We start from the raw sequence: 18,175 nt of genomic DNA, 5'->3' as shown, positions 1-18,175 counted from the left end.
ACTGGGCAGCCACATGCCCCTCTTTACCGCACCTGAAGCATTTCCCATCTCTACGGAATTCCGCTATCTGTTCAGGGGTAAAATTAGATTTGCCTTTATAGGTCTTTGAAAACTGAGTACCCCTCGGCTTCTGAGACTGAAACCCTTTCTTTTCAGCCTTAGGGGACTCTTTCTTTTCTGATTTTTGAAAATCAGATTTCTTTTTATCAGCACGTCCTGCATGCAAGGATGGCACTGTAGATGGATCTTGTAGCGGTACAAGACTCGCTACTGAGGCTGAATGCATAAGATCTTGAATATTCTTTGCCCCCAAAGCATTCACTACTGCCTGAATTCTTGGAGTGAGACCTGCTCTGTACTTCCTCATCTGGGTACCTTTGGAGATCTTTTTGAACGGTGCAACCTGCAAATAAGCATCCCAGAACTTTTGGTTGTACCCATCCACTGTATCTCCTGCATCCATGTGCAAGCTGTCCCAGTCTTGAAGAACATGGTCTCTGAACTGTTTAGGCATGAACTGCTGGTAGAAGGCTTTCTTGAAGCCCTTCCACTTTCTTGGGGCTGACCCATCTGTAGTCAGTGCACTCCACCATGCACTAGCCGTTGCTGTTAAGTGTAAGCTGACCATTCTTAATTTGGAGGATTCTGAAAATTTCTCTGTACCAAATGCAGCATCAAACTGTCTGATAAACTGCAATGCTTTGTCTGTATGACCATACTGTCCATTGTAGGTCATAAACTTGACAGATTTTCCTCCCTCTTTAAATTCCCTGGTCGCTTTGGAAGACTTTCTCTTCCCAGACTTCTCGTGTTTCCTTCTTTTCCTGGATGGTTTATCTGATAAGGAAGAAGAAGACACAGAAGTCGAACTCGAGGTAGACGGTGATGGACTAGGAGATCGGTGACGATGCCTCGATCTCTTTTTACTATGGGACCGTCTCCTATGAGATCTACGAGATCTCTCTCTCTCAGACTGTACACGGGAGTGTGCCTCTGGCATTGGCACGTCATATACTGGATCAGGCATAGCCTCTGCTGGAAACAAATGCTGAGCCCTGGGATCCCTTTTAAGATTTTCCAGCTCTTGTATACGAGTGCGTACCATTTGTTCAAATTCTTGTTGAGTTTGCAGCACATTCCTCTGTCTTGGATGCACATCCCTATCTTGAGAATCCCACTGGATAGGTGATTGATCCATATTCTGAGATCTGCAGATTTTCTCACACAGTGCAAGTAACTGATGCACACTACCTTTGCTTTTCCAACAGAAAAAGTACCTCAACAAGAGGTGTTTTGCATTCACAATCTATGCCAGTACTGGCTGTCAGTTCAAGGCATGTACCCACACAGTTGCCAAAGCATCATCAACTATGTTGCCCTGTTCTGGCCGCTGCAGATGGCTTCAAAAGGCATCTGTTTTTCCCTCTTTTTACTGCTCAAAGGCATGCATTCTCCTTTTTCTGCAAATCTCTGTTTTCTCTGCTTTTCTCTGGTTTTCTGCTACTTTTCTGACAGTAAAAGTCTGACAGGCAAGAGAAACTTGATAGCCAAAACTGTCTCTGCAACTGTCTCTTTTTTTTTTTTTTTTTTGTGAAAACAGTAACCAGATGGGGTGACTGCTAGTTAGTCTAACCAGACTAACTGGTTCTGGTTACACCAACCAAACTGATCTGGTTAGGCCAGATTAACTGGACCAGAGTTGAACTAGCTAGATACTGGTTCAGCTAACCAGAGTTAACTGACTGCGATTAACTTAACCAGCGTTTAACTGTACCCGGGTTAACTTAACCACGGGTCTGCCAGGCTGGCTGCCACGTCAGCATCTTGCAAGACCTCTGCCACGTGTCCTGCACCACATGTCCTGCGCCACGTCAGCGCCACGTCAGCTCTGAGCTGGAGGCCACGTGTACTGCCACGTCATCACCTTGCATATGCTGCCACGTCAGCACCCTCGCGTGTCTGCCACGTCAGCTCTGTGTATGCCACGTGTCTGCCTAGGTGGCACCCTGGCCACGTCAGCACAGCCAAAGGTTTCAAACCTTGGCTATGCAGGAATCATCGCGCGTCGCGGATGCACGGATCGTCATTGCTGGAGGGATTTCACCATTCGGGCGGCCACGGAACCTCTTTCATTGCTATTTGCAATTTAGCAGTTGCTTAGCCTATGAGCGCTAGCGTCGAGCACACGCACTGCGCCTTGTGTGCCAACGTGACGGCGTCACCAGCCCAGTCAGCCTTTGCATTGAGGTTCCATCAATTAAGCCAACAGATGACAGAACACCAGTTCTTTGACCATCTTCAATAACACGCAAAGTCGTCAACGCAGCACGATACGGCTTCCGTGGTCACGTCACATCTATTAGCCTCTTTTTCTCCTCTGTGGCATCGCCCTCAGTAGAGCACTCCCTTGTTCATCTCGGTCCAATTATGCACAGAGACAAATTTATGCACTTCCGACACCCCTTTGCTCCTGCTCACAATAGCTTCGCTGCGCATACGATGGCCTGCGGTTCTTTTCTCTTGATCGCTCCCACCATGGAAGGTAGGGAGATCCTAATTGCTCTGATACCAATACAACCGAAACTGAATTTAAAAACTGTCCACAGCTCTCCCTTCTCCAAAGCTCTCCCTCTCTCTCTGGACAAACACTAGGGCCCAGGACAAATTGTCGGGCTGGACCCCCCCGAAGGTCTTTATTACTTTTAGAAAAACTGTTACAAAAGTTCAGCAGGACGCTGTCTCGTAAGTCTCTCTCTCATACGTGAAAAGAAATCCTTCTTTACAAGGGCTTCAAACCCCATTCAAATTGGCAACATGCCACTTGTCTACAATCTAGACTAACTCTTATTACAAGCCACTTAGGGCCATTCTGGAGTCTTCCAGGCTCTCGGTCACACGAACCGCTTCCTAGGTACTTGTCAGGCTCCCATCTCGCTTAGGAAAATAATCCTTCCTAGTACCTGCAACAATTAATTAAAGCGCACCACCATGGTACCCATTAATTGTTAGCGCTTTGCATGCAAATAACACACTGTGGACTAATCCTAGTCACGGTGGGCGTCCCCACTGAACACATGTGCACATCTAAACAAATATATATATAAATAAATATATATATATATTTTCTCTGGTTGACCGAGGTCAACACTCTTGATTATAATTAAAGAGCTTCGACCAAAGGTCAAGGCGCTTTAATTATAGCCAAGTCTCTCCAACCGGAGTTGGCACATCTTGGTTAACCGGGGTTAACCCTCTTGGCGCATGCCAAGTCTTGTTGACCAAAGTCAACATTCTCTGACCGTAGTCAGGTTTACTTGACTGGAGTCAAGTATCTTTGACCGTAGTCAATCCTTTGACCATTAAAATGACTCTTTGACCGTAATTAACACATATAACATTCTTTAATTAAGATCAAATAAATGGTCAACTGTACTTTGACTTAGGATATTTACATTGTGGTGACAAGAGCGCACCATGTGATATCACTCTTTATTAGCAGGCTGTTGGATGCCTTATTTATTTATGTCACACCAGACCTGACTTGCAGTATGCAGTATCTCAGCTCAGCAGATTCATGCACATGCCCAGTTCACAGCATTGGCAGGCAGTGAAGAGAGTCTTCAGATATCTCAGAGGCACTCAGGATTTAGCCCTCTTCTATGGTGATCAGAATTCACTTACCATGCATGCTTACACGGATAGTGACTGGGCAGGATGTTCCGACACCAGAGTGTCACATACTGGCAATTGTTTTTTGCTTGGCAATTCATGTATTTCTTGGCTCAGCAAGAAGCAATCGACAGTTGCCATGTCTAGTTGTGAGGCTGAGTACAGGGCAGCGTTCACTGCTACAGTAGAGTGTGTTTGGCTTCGACAGTTACTTACAAATCTTGGTATTTGCCAGACATCCTCCACTATTGTCTACATTGACAGCCAGAGTGCTTTGGCCATTGCGCGTAACCCAGTGTTTCATGCGCGTACGAAGCATATTGAGGTTCACTGTCATTATGTTCGGGAGCGGTTGTCAGTAGGAGACATAGAGTTGTCCTATCTTCCCACAGAGGACAACATCGCAGATATGTTTACAAAGGCACTTCCTCGTCCGAAGTTCGAAGTCTTCCGACTGGCTTTACATTTGGTTCCCTTTGTTACATGATCTGACATTCCTTGTACATTCATAGGTGGCTATATCCTTTTGGATGAACATGTGCCACCATGACCAGAAACTACCAGGTATTCTGAGACGTTTCCAGAGTACTTCAGCCCATCCCATGGAGGGGGGTTTGTAGGCCATCTTTTGGTGGTTCTAGTGATGCCCTATAGGCCATGGTATGTGTCTTGTAGGCATAAGCGTAGGCACTTATAGTGTTAGGGACTTCTATGCCACATAGGACACTTAGTCTTATGTGACACCTAGGACACTTAGTCCTAGGCCTAGATACAAGTACTTTGTACTTGTGTTTAGGAACCTTATCTAAATATTTTGACGAGACTTCTACATCGACTTCGTCCTGTACCTGCACTCTCTCTCTCTCTTCGTTTCGTACCTATAGTGCCTGATTTTCCCTGGACAAGCGCTCACAAAGGGGTCACAGCATATGACAAAATCTCCTATTTGGGAACTATAATGCACTTGTCGATGTAGCCAGTGTGTCACCTTGCACCCAAGTGCAGGGGTGCATGTGACAGATGAGGATACTTTTAGGTGGCTTTTGACACTCCTAGAGTTGCGAGCACTAGCTTCTTCACCACCCGCAGACCAAGAGGGGCCCTCACTCATCCTGGACCCCAACCCCGATCAAGCCTTCGGACATTCCTGTTCTGGTTGCGGCTAGTGATTCTCATGAACCTCCTTAGGCTATGCCCAATGTTATACCCGAGGCTACCCTTTGCTCAGCTCAAGACGTTACTGCTATAGATGTAGCCCTGATTGCTGCTCCGAATTGCAGCTCCTCACCTTGACCCAATTGCGTCCCTCCTCATGGACCGAGGGAATGATGTTGTGCATACAGACTCCACATTTTCCAGTGAAGGGATTCTACGTACGCCGATGCCAGGCCTGATTTTCAAAAACTCTTTGCCCCTTGTAGAACTTGTGGACTTTCTTGAGGAGGATTTTGTGCCTCCACTTTGGTGAGACAACGATTGGTATTCCTTTTGACCCCAGGGTAGCTTCCTCCTCAGGTGGACGTGTTCTTTCCCCCATTGATTTTCCTCCCTCACTCTTTGAACAGGAGGTCTTTCCCCGTGGAAGGGTTTGTTTCCGCCACTAGGTCGGGTAAGGTGTTCCATGCTACTTCCTTCTGTCGATGAGGTTTGTTTGTTTTGTTTTTTGTTTTTTTTGCAAAGAACAGAACCTTCTATTAAAGCTTGAAAGACTTCATACAAAGCAGCAGCCCGGAAGGTGCCGAGTATGAAAAAAACAGGAAAAGGCTGAAAGAAAAAACCGGTCTGTTCTAGAGAAACCTAGCTTACTGCCTAGGGGATCTCTGGTACTGGGGCTAACAGCCAAGTGGGGGGATTATACAACCAACGAATCCCTCGCGGAGTGAAAGTGTAAAAAACTCCTGCAGGCCAAGCCTTGCAGAATCGAGCGCGCCTCGCGATAGTCGCCCTAGAGCTTGGGGTCCCATGCTCCTAGGTGGAGCGTAGGATGTATAGATGATATCTTGCTAGATGGTGACCAAGGTAGCCGAGGGTGGAACCGGATGCTGACCCATCACTAGACTGCAGCGAGCAATCCAAATGTTCCACGCAGTAATACTGGCTACTACCTCCCATACGCTATCCTCTGGAGGAGGAACGAGGCTATTAGGAGGGACCGCCTCATGGAGCTCTATCCTCTGAATGCTCTGACTCTGTATTCGGTAAGCTGGGGAGATCTCATCAATTTGGAACGCGTGTCCTGCCTTAGTCAACGAGACCACCATCCCCCATGTGTAATCCCTCTGAAGGCTCTGCATACGAGTCATAATCCTGAGGGCTCCCATCCAAATCCTCGCTGCGCTACGACAGCTCCAGAGGCAGTGAGGGATCGTCTCTAGAAAACCAGCAGAGCAGCAATGACATTGCCCCTCCACCCGCATCTGCTGTAACCACAAGTCGATGGGCAAGCCTCCGTGGGCGGCCAGCCAGAAGAAGTAGGAGATTTTCCTCGGCTGCAAACTGGACCATAACCGCGTCCAAAACTTGGAATGGACCTCCCGAGGCACTGCCTGGGTCACCCAATGCCTCTCCCTCGAAGGGATCCACATCGAGCAGTCCATATGAAGCCTCCTGCCAATCCGTGTGGTGTAGGAAAAGAAGGGCACCTCGTCCACTTGCTCAGCAAGGCTGCCCTTGGAGGGTCAGAACCACTCTCTCGGATCCCATTGGACCTCCCTCAAGGGCCTACCCTCCCAAAGCTAGAGGTGCCATCTGGGGGCATCCTGCTTTGAGATGCTGGGAGGATCAATGTGCCACTCCTTCCCCAAACGTCCCACTACTCTGATCATTTGCCTATGAATCCCATCCAGACTCCCATCCATCTCTGGGTCTCTCTCAGTGAGTGCCTGGAGTAGGCCTCCATGTCCTACACAGAAAAAATAGGGTGGCATGCTGCCTCGCCGCATCATCATCCTCAAGAGGACACCAGTCCGAGAAAGCTAGCCCAACCATTTGCTGTCCATCCACACGTGAAGTCCCTCCCACGAGGACTCAGGGATGGCTAGGTCAATCTCTCTCATCTGCTGCCCTGCCCCTCGCAAATGCGCTAGAGCGCCAAGCCTTGCCTCTGCCTCCATGGGTAATCTGCTCCATCTGCCAAAGGAGCCGGTCGGTCCACTATCCCACTGTGCCCAACCGATGTGAATCCGCTGCCCAAGAATACGCCCGTTCTGATATGTGATCTTTGGGTGCCAAACAAGGGGTTGATGCTCGAACTCCCCTGTGCATTTGGGCTGAGCACGAATGAGGCCCCCTGCTAATCTCTGCGAGACCCTATGGAGGCTCCTCATCAAGGGGGACCCTTCCGCGTAAGGGGGGCCTCTGAGAAGATCCATCTGTGTGAATGGTGCCACTGCCCCCCTAGTGCGTGGGGTGTTCCTAAGAAGCCATCGCTGTAAGAGGGGCTTCCAAGGCTCTGCACCTGGGGCGAGGCCGCGAACAACCAACTTGCCTAAAAGGGCTCTGCTCTGCATCTCTGGATCAATGATACCCAAGCCTCCCAGTGCTTGCGGCATGATCACCGTCTGCTTCCTTGTGCTGTCCGATCTTGCCCAAAGGAAGTTTTGAACCAACCGTCGGAGCTGCCCAATGCACCCTCTGTGAGAAAACACCAGTAGGAGGCGATATACCAGGCCGTGGCAAGAAGGACCTGGTTTGCCACTAAGGCACGGCCCGCTAGGGAGAGTTTTGCTGAGCTCCAGTAGAGAAGCTTGCGCTAAACACTCTCGAGGACCGGGGTGATCTGTTGCTCTACTGTGCCGGTATGCATTGGAAGTCAAAGCCGCTCACCGTCTGCTTCCTTGTGCTGTCCGATCCTGACCAAAGGAAGTTTCAAACCAATCGTCGGAGCTGCCCAATGCACCCTCTGTGAGAAAACACCAGTAGGAGGCAATATACCAGGCCGTGGCAAGAAGGACCTGGTTTGCCACTAAGGCACGGCCCGCTAGGGAGAGTTTGGTCGAGCTCCAGTAGAGAAGCTTGCGCTAAACACTCTCGAGGACCGGGGTGATCTGTTGCTCTACTGTGCGGTATCCATTGGAAGTCAAAGCCGCTCCTCCACTCTCGAATCTCGCGTGTCTCCTCAGAGCATGTTAAGAAACCTATGGATTTTTTCCAGTTGATCCGTGCACCTGAGGCCTCACAGTAGATAGCCAGGGCTGCCTTGACTCTCTCCAAACTCCCTGTGTGCCCTATACAAGGCCGTGTCATCGGCAAACTCAGAGTCCAGCAGCTCCTCCTGTCTGATTGGGAGCCTCAACCCTGTGATCTCAAGTAGTAGCCCAAAGCCTCCGCCACAAATAAGAAGAGAAAGTGAGCGAGGGGGCAGCCCTGGCGGACCGAGCAAGAGAGAGGAAAGGCCTCGCCCGTGTGTCCTCTGATAAGCATTTGACTTGAGCTCCCTGCATAAAGCGCTGAAACTCCTTTGATCAGCTGTCTGAGAAACCCATTCTCCGCATAATACCCTTCAAGAAAGACCACTTCACTCTGTTGTAAGCCTTCTCAAAATCCAAGAGGACGGCCAATGGCATGAGTCCTCCCTGGACCAAATCCACTGCCTCCTAGAACGCGAAGATGTTGTCCAAGGGATTAGTGTGCATGATGCCTTTAGGATCACGAAGGCGCTGTAACTGCGTGCCTGCCGATTGGGGCCCACCAGTGGTATGAAAGAATTGCATAGTCATCTTGTCCCCCTGTTGTACCCACCGGGGGCCCGGGAGGAGTGACAGGAGAACTCAGCTCTGTGTCCTGGAGCTCAAGGCGCGCGCTCTCAAACCTGACACTAAGCTACTGGAATCGTGGGTCCTGCTCCTTGAGCCTCTCTATGGAGGCGAGGTCTCTCTGTAGTGCCCGCTCGTGCTCCTGAAGAGCCCTGCTCTGCCTAAGGGCATGAGCCTGAAACTCCTCACTGCTCTCTGCTCCTTTGGATCGCATCGGCCACCCACGAAGCCCAGCCCTCGCAAGGTGCCGTCTTTGACTGCTGCCAAATCTCTACCATGAATTGCTGACTTTCCTCATCCTGCAGGAGGTCCTTTTTGATGCAGACCCCCTTTTGGGGAAGACCTCGGCAGGGCTGCTCTAAGTGGAATACTGCTAGAGAGTGGTCTGACATCGTGGTGCCTGCCAAAATCTCAGTAGAGCTGCCTCTTTGCAGTGCCCAATCCCCAACGTAGAGCAGTCTAGCCTCTCAAGTAATCCATCATGTCTCCTCTGTCCAAAAGAGAAGAGGAGGCTGCTAGGTATCCTGCTGAACTCTGGCTCTCGCCACGGGTCTCTGCCATTGATCATGAAAATGAACCGCTCCCGGGTGCTTTGCTCTGCTGCTGGCATCTTAGAGAAGGAGGCATTGCCCTGCTTGTCCTCCCCAAACTCCAGGTTGTTGAAGTCCCCTCCAACAATCTAGGAATCTACATCCGGAAGACACTCTGTCAGCGTCCTCCAAAAGGCCGGATGGTGCTGTCTGCATGTTGGGGCATACACGTTCAAGATCCCAATCCGGGAGTCTCCCATCCTAACTCCCATCCAAACTGCCCATCCTGGGATAAGCTCGCCTTGATCATAAACCTTTGGAGCCACTGTCTGTGAGATTGAGATGCAGACTCCTCCGCTCAGTCCTCTTGCGGGGTACCACACCTTCGAGCGTCTCCTTGAGAGGAGAGGGTGTCGCCGCCTACTGTCTGATGCTGAGAACAAATGCTCCTGAATCAAAAGAATGTCCATTGCCCGCCCTACCATTGCCCTTTGCAGCTCCTACCGAAGGATCATGTACTGCGGTTGACTACGAGCACGGTCATGGAGCCTGTGCACGTTCCAACTCACTAAGGTCCAGCTCATGAGGACGGGGATGTAGAAAAAAAGGGTCTCCTATGAGTGGGTGCCTGTTCCAAAAAGATTGCCTTATGTGATTTTGCCGGGGGTTTGGAGGGCGAGGGGCGGGGGGGAGGCGGAGTAGGCTGCAGAACGGAGGAGATGGCGGGGCTGCGGGACAGCCAAGGGCAGCGGCTTTCGATGAGGTTTGTTAGTTGGAACATACAGAGCCTAGGTGGTGTGGCACATTGCCGCTGTAGGCTGTGGATGAGGATAAGGGTTGGACGGATGGAAAACACAGTGAATACCAATGCATGTGATGCCTCAGCTACAGGATTCTTTGTGTCCACTCCATGATCAATCCTAGTTATGTTGATATTAAAGGCCCTATCACCACGTGGTAGTTTCTCATCTATTCATGGACTATACACTTTGTGACTAGACAAGTCGATGCTCAGTCTAACTTCTCTCGATTTCTATTAAACAACTCAAGAACATGTGTCTTCGTTAATCCTCTAGGTGTAATGTACCATTATCACAAACCTCCACAAGCTTGTAGGGTTCATTCAATCCGAGCTTACAATTGGTTTCAATGGCCCTAACTTATTTGTATAGAACTCCATCCAGGTGTTATTAGGGATTCCATCGATATTCTTTTTATTCAGGAACACAAGCTGGATGCTAGAGATTGTGCAAAGTCAGGTAAATTACTTTCTTTGGTCACCTGTTTTAGGCACTAGGGGAGGAAAGTGTATTACAGTTTCAAACTCTATTCTTCCCTTGGTGGTTAGACATGGTATTAGACATGGTATCATTATTCCCTCCAGAGCTCAGTTCTCTTGATTGGGGGATGTAAGGTTGGCTGTCTCAACCTTTATGCCTCTAACAATCAAGGGGGCCATGTCCTTTGGACGTAACTTTTCTCTTAAGCCCCCATTGCATATTCATGGGTCATTAGATGTCACCACAATGTAAATATCCTAAGTCAAAGTACAGTTGACCATTTGTTTGATCATAATTAAAGAATTTTCCATCTAGGTTAATTATGATCAAAAGAGTTCTTCTATTGGTCAAAGAATTGACAACAGTCAAAGATACTTGACTTCGTCAAGTAAGTATGATTTCGGTCAGGAAGACTTGGTTTATACCAAGAAGGTTAACTGCGGCTAACCAAGATGTGCCAACTTCGGTTGTAGAGACTTGACTATAATTAAGGCGCGTCGATCCTTGGTCAAAGCCCCTTAATTATGATCAAGAGCGTTGACTCCGGTCAACCAAAGAATAAATATATTTATATATTTGTTATGTGTGCACATGTGTTCAGTGGGGACGCCGATCGTGACTAGAATTAGTCCACAGTGTATTATTTGCATGCAAAGCGCTAACAATTAATGGGTGCCATGGTGGTGCGCTTTAATGAATTGTTGTAGGTACTAGGAAGGGTTATTTTTCCCAAGCGCTATGGAGCCTAACAAGCATCTAGGAGGTTGTTCGCGTGACCAAGTGCTTCGAAGACTCCAGAGTTGCCCTTAAGTGGCATGTAATTAGGAAAGTAATGTAGAATTTGACAAGTGCCTTGTTGCCAAGAAAGAGAGCCTAAGAGCTCATGTAATTTCATTCACGTTTTGGAATTTTGCCTGAGCAGCTTCACGCTGAAGTCTTGTACTCAGTTTTCTCCTTATGAATAAAAACCTTCGGGGAGGTCCAGCCCGATGATTGTCCTGGGCCCTAGTGTGCTTGTAGTGAGAGGGAGTGAAGCAGAGCAAGAGAGAGTGTTTGTGGTTGCAAAGAGCAGGGTGTTTTGCCATCGAGGTTGCATTGGTATCAGACCTTGTTTCATGGTTTTTCTAAATCGTGACGATCAAGAAATGGCTGGGTTCACAGAGAGGAAGGCATTGACTGCTTGGACGGGATGCGAGTGGATATTTCCCTGCTTAATACGTATGTATTAGTCCTATTGCCGTTAGTTTCTTGGAAGAGGAAATTGACGAAGAGCTATGCAAGCGATGGGACTTCCATTAAGCTTATGCAGTGGTAGAGGCTAGTAGGGTTTTGAAGCTAGCAGGGAGAACAAAGTCCGGTGAAGCGGTTCCTTAACGTCATGGTGGATAACCGACGAACGAAATCGGGGGCTTAGGTGTAATGTACACAGGAACAGCCGGTCGGATTAACTGAGTGCTGCCTTCGTTCAGTTCTTCGAGTTCTAGCGATAAGAAATTCGTCAAAGGTGTCCTTATGAAAGTGAAGTGGAAAGCTCTTTGAGGCGGGAAGGTAATGTAAAGAACAGGACAGAGAGTTTGTCCAATGCCTTCTGCCGTTTGTCTCTGGGTTGCAATCAAGCTTGATGGCTGGCAAGCCTTCCGCTCCTCAACTCCGTCGTCGATTCTTTGCGTGGGCACTAGGCGTTGCTGAAGGGAACAGGGCGCCGGCGCGACCCGCGACACTGACCAGCCAGCCAAGGTTTGGAACCTAAGGCTTTTGATGATGTGGCAGATCTGCAGGCAAGGCAGCCAAGCTGACATGGCACTGACACGTGCGAGCTGACGTGGCAGTACATGTGGCAGCCAGATCCGATGCTGACGTGGCACTGACACTTGGCAGACAGGTGGCTGATGTGGCAGACTATGGGTTCATCTAACCTAACCTTGGTTAGTGGACTGGTTAGAGGTCTAGTTAACTTGACCCAACCAGACTAGTCTGGTCACTGTAACCAGACTGTGACCAGTCCAGTTAGTCTAGTTGCAGACTAATTAAACCAGAACCAGAACCAGAACCAGAACCAGTCAGTCTGGTTAGTGTAACCAGCAGTTACCCATCCAGTTACTGTTCCAAAAAAAAAAAAAAAAGAGACAGTTGCAAAGACTGTTTCTGCTAGCAGTTTTCACCCACCTGAGAGAGTATTTACTGTCAGAAAAGGCAGAAATCAGAGAAAATCAGAGATTTGCCGAAAAAGAATATGCATGCCTTTGAGCAGTGAAAAGAGGGAAAAACATCTTGCTTTTTGAAGTCATTTGCAGCAGCCAGAAAAGGGGCGCACAGCTTTGAGTTTATGCCTTGAGTTGACAGCCCGGCAATTGGCATAAGTTGTGAATGCAAGACACCTCTTGTTGAGGTAATTTTCTCTTTGAAAAGCAATGGCTGCGTGCATCAGTTGCATACACAGTGTATGTGAGAAACTTGCAGATCTCAGACAAGTTGTAGGAGAATGGCCCAATCACCTATCCAGTGGGATTCACAAGATAGGGATGCACATCCAAGACAGAGAAGTGTGCAGCAAAATCAGCAAGAATTTGAGCAGATGGTACACATTCGTATGCAGGAGATGGAAAATCTCAGAAGGGATCCAAGAGCTCAGCATTTGTTTCAAGCAGAAACTAGGATTTTTAGTACTTTTGCTCCTTCGCGTTTCTATATGTCATGGGGTTCAATGGCTTCGCTTTCTCTTTCAGGGCCTCAAATCTTCTTTGAGAGGCAGGACTCTTCTTGGGCTATCTCGGTTCAACGACACTTAGTTGAGTACTGCTCTCTTGACGATGTTCCCTTCAAACCTGTACATGCTTCTGCAGATACCTCTTGGGAGTTGCTGGCAAGTATTGCAGCATGGCATATCTTGAGAGCTAGATGCACAGAGTTCTTGCATGGATCTTAGGTCCATCCCTCTCACACTATGGCTACTATACCATACATACTTTGATGGCCAATTGGGCGACCTTGCAGGGCTCCTCCTAGGCAACCCTTCTCAGGAGGGATTTTTTCCTAGGGAATGGAGGGGATCTCTCTTCTTCTGAGAGTCTATAGCAGAAGGTGGCATTTTCAGCCTCTTCCTAGGTTTCTTTCCAAATTGTACTGAGGTTTCTGTTGACCCACTCTGGGTGTTTTTTGTTTCATGCCATGCATGATGTATTTCTGCTCTGAGCTTAAGTGCTCTTGCACGTTTTTTTCATACTTAATAGAAGTCTCTTTCATGAAAAAAAAATCCTTGGAAATACTCTCCCATTTACTTCCAAGGATGCCTTAGTGTCCCTAACACAATGCAGAGATGCTCAACATGCACGTTGAGTAATTTCAAGTTTTTAAAACTAGGATGTTTGCCAAAAGACGCATACGTTTTTCTACTGTAGAGCTAGATACCACTGGCTATAGGTCTAGATTTGGGGGTGAAGGGGTTATGGGCATTAGTGTCCCACAAACTTGAGGTGTATCTCTATAAGAGAAATGTAAAGACAACACCCCACTCGAGTGGCTAACCAGATGGACCAATCAAATGCATAGAATGTAAACCAACCCAGCAAATTCTCTTTAATAGTTGCAGTTGCCTTGGGTGTGGGCCTATGAACATGAAAGAGTCAAAGGGATACAAGACAAGACGGCAAACTAAACAGGCCTAATAGGATATGTGACAAGGCCAACCAACAGACATTAATCCTAGATTAGCCCCTTTGAATAGAGCTAATTGCCAGAAACCTAAGGATGAAATCAGAAATAAAAGCAGACTAGCATCGACCACCCAAACTGACTTTGATGGTCAAGCAAATAGAGTGTGTGAAAACCACCATAGTCCATAATAAAAGCATATGACAATGACCATATGACGTTTGGCAAGCTGATGTGGCAGCCACTACACGTGGTATGATGATGTGTCAGCCTGTGAGGTAGCTTAGGACACGTGGCAAGGCCACCCATGACTGTTGGCACCACGTGTCACCCCATGGACCTTGTCGCCCACCAACATCCAATGGAAGCCACCATCACATCCTATCCAAGGACCTTCCTGTTTTCAGGGAGCACTTACCCCCACACGACTTACTGCAGAACCTATAAAAAGAAGGGGCACCAGTTCACCTGTGCATCTCCCGCCTTGGTGCAGCTCCTTTCCCATGCAGTCCTGCTGGTGCAGCTCTTCCTGATGCAGCCTCCTGCTTCCTCCTTCATGCAGCTCCTTCCCCACACAGTAGTACTGGTGCAGCTCTTCCCCTCCTTGGTGCAGCTCCTCCTCCATGCAGTCCTGCTCCGCCCTATGCAGCTCCCAATAGCAGCTCTTCCTCCATGGTGCAGCTCCCTGTGGCAGCTCCCACAGCAACAGTTTTCCTCAATCATTCCTCCAACAGTTCATCATGTTTCTGAGGCAGCCTGTCATGTGCAGTACAGTTCCGAATAGATTTTCTTCTCACACTTTTTGAGACAGTCATCCTTCTCCATGAAGGGAAGATTTACTGCAGTTTTGCTGAATAAGAATTCCTGTTGTTTGAAGCAACAGCTGAGCGAGCGTTGCTAATGTTTGAAAACAGTGATGAATGTGCAGGCATCTTCCCTAGGATTGGAGTTCCCTTGGAGTTGTGAGTACCTTAAAGCTGGGATATCTCTGAGATACTGTTTATGAACATAGACTACTCACTCTTCCATGGCTTCATTTCATGCCTTGTATATAGTCTCATGATTACAGTCTGAGTCCTCTGTTTGGGTTATTGTTTGGAAGGTATCGATAAGATTTACTTCAATACCTTGGCCTTGTATCTCCTTTGTAAAAAGAGCGCCCGGGGGGTGGGGGGGGTCTTGGCCTCTTGATCCCTTGTTTATCTTTCTTGAGTGAATTGTACATTTCATTTTCTGCTCCAATGAATCTCTGAAATAAAGCAATATTTCTGCAATTGTTGAGCAAATCAAATATCTCCCCTCCCCTTTTAAGAGAGCACTGAGAGGCTTCAGGGAAGGAACGTGTATTGACACTCACGTACGTAGATAATCTCATTTGACAAGAAGCAATCATGATTTGATCGATTAAGTCAAAGGTGATTCACTTCCAATCTTGATTTGATCGATTAAATCAAAGGTGATTCACTTCCAATCTTGATACGAGAATTTTGGGCATAATCCAATAGTTGTTGGAGATCTATATGCCAACTTGATAATGCAAACAGCATATTGCCTTGCCTTAACAAACACAATAGTACATTCAAACAGAAAGGATATTTGTAAGGCCATGTACCCCCAAGCTTCCAGCTCCTAGGTAGCACAAAAAGAGAATACTTGCCCTCAAATGGCAGATTGCAAAATTGTCTTTAGTACTCTATTAGAATATTGCAAAACGCAAAAAGGAAGACAAGTGCTCAGCTAGGCTCCATATCGCTTAGGCCTTCAATCCCTCTTGGTACCTACAATCATCAACTAAATCGAGCTGGGATCGCCATTCTGATCTAGATCTGACATCGAGGCTTTGAGAACTCCTGTCTTTCCACTAATGCTAAAACTCTTAGTTAGTAATGATCTAGGTTGATCGGAAGCCTGCTTTGGCCGAAGCCAAGTCTTGTTGACTGAAGTCAACTCTTTCTGACCGGAGTCAGAGGTTCTTCGGTTACCCGCAGTTAACCCTCTTGGCTTACGCCAAATCTTCGTAACCATGGTCAAGTATACTTAACCAGACTTAGGTATCTTTGACCGAAGTCAATATTGTGACCAATAAAAGATAACTTTTTGAAAATAATTAAATAAACGAGAGACATGATCAAATAAATGGTCAATTGAAACTTTGACTTTTGAGTATTTACAACTTGGTGACACATGTGGTATGGGATGCTTGTTTTGACCTCGAGGCTGGCTGGATCTTGTGGTGGTCTACACCTTTGGCTTGGGGTTGGCTCAATGTATTGAGCCTATAGATAGGAGGAGAGCTCCTAGCTCGAACCCTTATGGATATTTATACGAGATTGTCTTGTGGTATCGAGGACTTTGGCTTGGAGTTGTTAACTCCACCAAGGTCAGCAGTGATGTGACCTGGTTCGGGCTCTTAAACACCCAGTAAGTTTTTGATCTATGTATAGTGCACTCAACATTGAGTGTTTTGCTGTTCGATGTGATAAGCAAAGTTGTGAAAACTACATATCGAAAAAAGGTCAAAGAGTGGGTGCTTAGAGACACTAAGGGACTCTTGATGATCATAGGAATGATTGCAGACCCAATGCTTCCACACATTCAGTTGGCGACGATGGTCAACAAGCTGCCACCGAGCTTCAATGGAATGGTCATGACACTGACAGTTAGAGAAAGAAAGAAAGTTGGATTAACGTCTTCAAGAGGCCTCGCAAGCCTATGAGATAAAAGTACAATCAACAGAATAGCTTGTACAAGCCGCTGTGGGCTGAAGCAAAGGGCTTGCTAAGGCCCTTGCTGAGTGCTAATCTAAGCTAATAATCTCGAAATAATCTCAAAGCCTCAACAGACTCAAGCAGGTAGTGCTGATGCTCCATTTCCAAGGCATTACAAGTGGACTAGGGCTACGACCTATGGACATGATGTGGAGCATTGCTTTCCGACAGAGGCGACGTGGGACATCCAATTTCTGCTAGGCATAGCTTTGTCTGGGTCTTTGTTGGTCATTGTAATAGCTGCTTCTAGGTAATGATTTCTAAACCTGGGATTGTTAATGATGGTCTGAAGGAACCCCCTGCTGTTGCGCCTGTGTGGAGGTTCCTTTTTGCTGATCTTTGCTTTTACGATGGATCTCTGGAGTGTAAAAAAGACAAATGGTGGGCTTTTCATTCTGCCCATGGCCTAATAGATGTCACAATGCTTAGGTCTGTAGCAAACTTTTCACATATCAAAACTCCTTATAATGCTTTGAAACTTGCCATCTTTAGTCGATTGTGAGTCATTGTAGGCCAATCCCCACTGAAGGTTGGACTCTTCTTTGTTGTTTTCTTTTATGATTCTTGGTTGCCTGGGACTCATTGTGCAAATGAATGCTTCTTGATTGATATCAGTGTGAGATTTAGTGCTAAGATGTTCATTCATTTAATCGTTCAACTGAAATGTGATGTTATGATTTGAAACTGTTATCTCAGGAAAATACTTTATGCAGCATCTTTAGTCTTTTTATCTATCTTTGTCTCATGGTTGTAGGTAAAGATTCAGCATGATAGAGAACAGTATGACAGAGGGCAATTTGAAAGGCTGATGCAAGTTCAACAGGCTGCAAGTTCAATTCATCCAGAGGCAAAAGCAATGGAGACACAGGCAAGTTTTGGATTCCGCTTCCTTGGGTATAGGTATCTTCCTGGCAGATAAGCGGACATGTTTTCTATCCTCTTTTCAGTTCTGACTATTAGTCTTGTCATCGAAGCAAAAAATTCCATGCTTCAGAAAAGGGCTCGGGGATTGATGGTCTCTAACATGCTTCTTTTTTAACAATTTGGTGCCTGAAGTGGTAGTTTATACTCATTCAGAGCCTAGTTGAATGCTATCTGCTTATTTTTAAGAAAGTAGACGGACAACTCACCAGCCTTGTCATAAGAATTTCTATTGTTACTCCTACAGCTAGTCATAGGCAAAGATTCTCTCTTAAAGTTACCATAAAGTCGCCAAATACTGTTGCCACTCTCGACTGCTAGTTCACATTCGATTCTGTGTAAAAGGAGCTTTCTTGCCATCGTAGTACTGCTGCTCGATGATTGAGGCAAAAATAAGCCTTTTTGCCTAGCATTGATGGAAATAGGAAAATATGAAAGGCTTTGCCAATGACATGCTCGTACATGCTATCATTTCCTATTCTTGAGGAGGCTCAATGAGCAGCTTTTGCTGTAATAGTATCTCTCTCCTGTTGGAAGCACAGTTTGAGGAAAAGCAGATTAGACAAGTTAATTGCTTGCTTCAATTTTCTTTCCTTGTAAGG

At 47.0% G+C, this 18,175-nt stretch overlaps 1 protein-coding gene across 1 annotated transcript in view; it reads left to right on the top strand.

Moving 5' to 3' along the window:
• The window catches only part of LOC147902732 (uncharacterized), a 78,160-nt gene that overhangs the window by 32,964 nt on the left and 27,021 nt on the right, over positions 1-18,175 (top strand). Inside the window, exon 2 of the mRNA XM_087373750.1 lies at positions 17,407-17,520. Within this exon, the coding sequence (XP_087229876.1) occupies positions 17,407-17,520 (114 nt within the window). The remainder of the gene's footprint in view (positions 1-17,406; positions 17,521-18,175) is intronic.

This window comes from Dipteris shenzhenensis, chromosome 4, assembly GCF_047967505.1.
Source record: "Dipteris shenzhenensis isolate YYH24624 ecotype China chromosome 4, Dip_SZ_1.0, whole genome shotgun sequence".
Taxonomy (NCBI): Eukaryota; Viridiplantae; Streptophyta; class Polypodiopsida; order Gleicheniales; family Dipteridaceae; genus Dipteris; species Dipteris shenzhenensis.
This window is presented reverse-complemented; position numbering and strand designations above follow the sequence as displayed.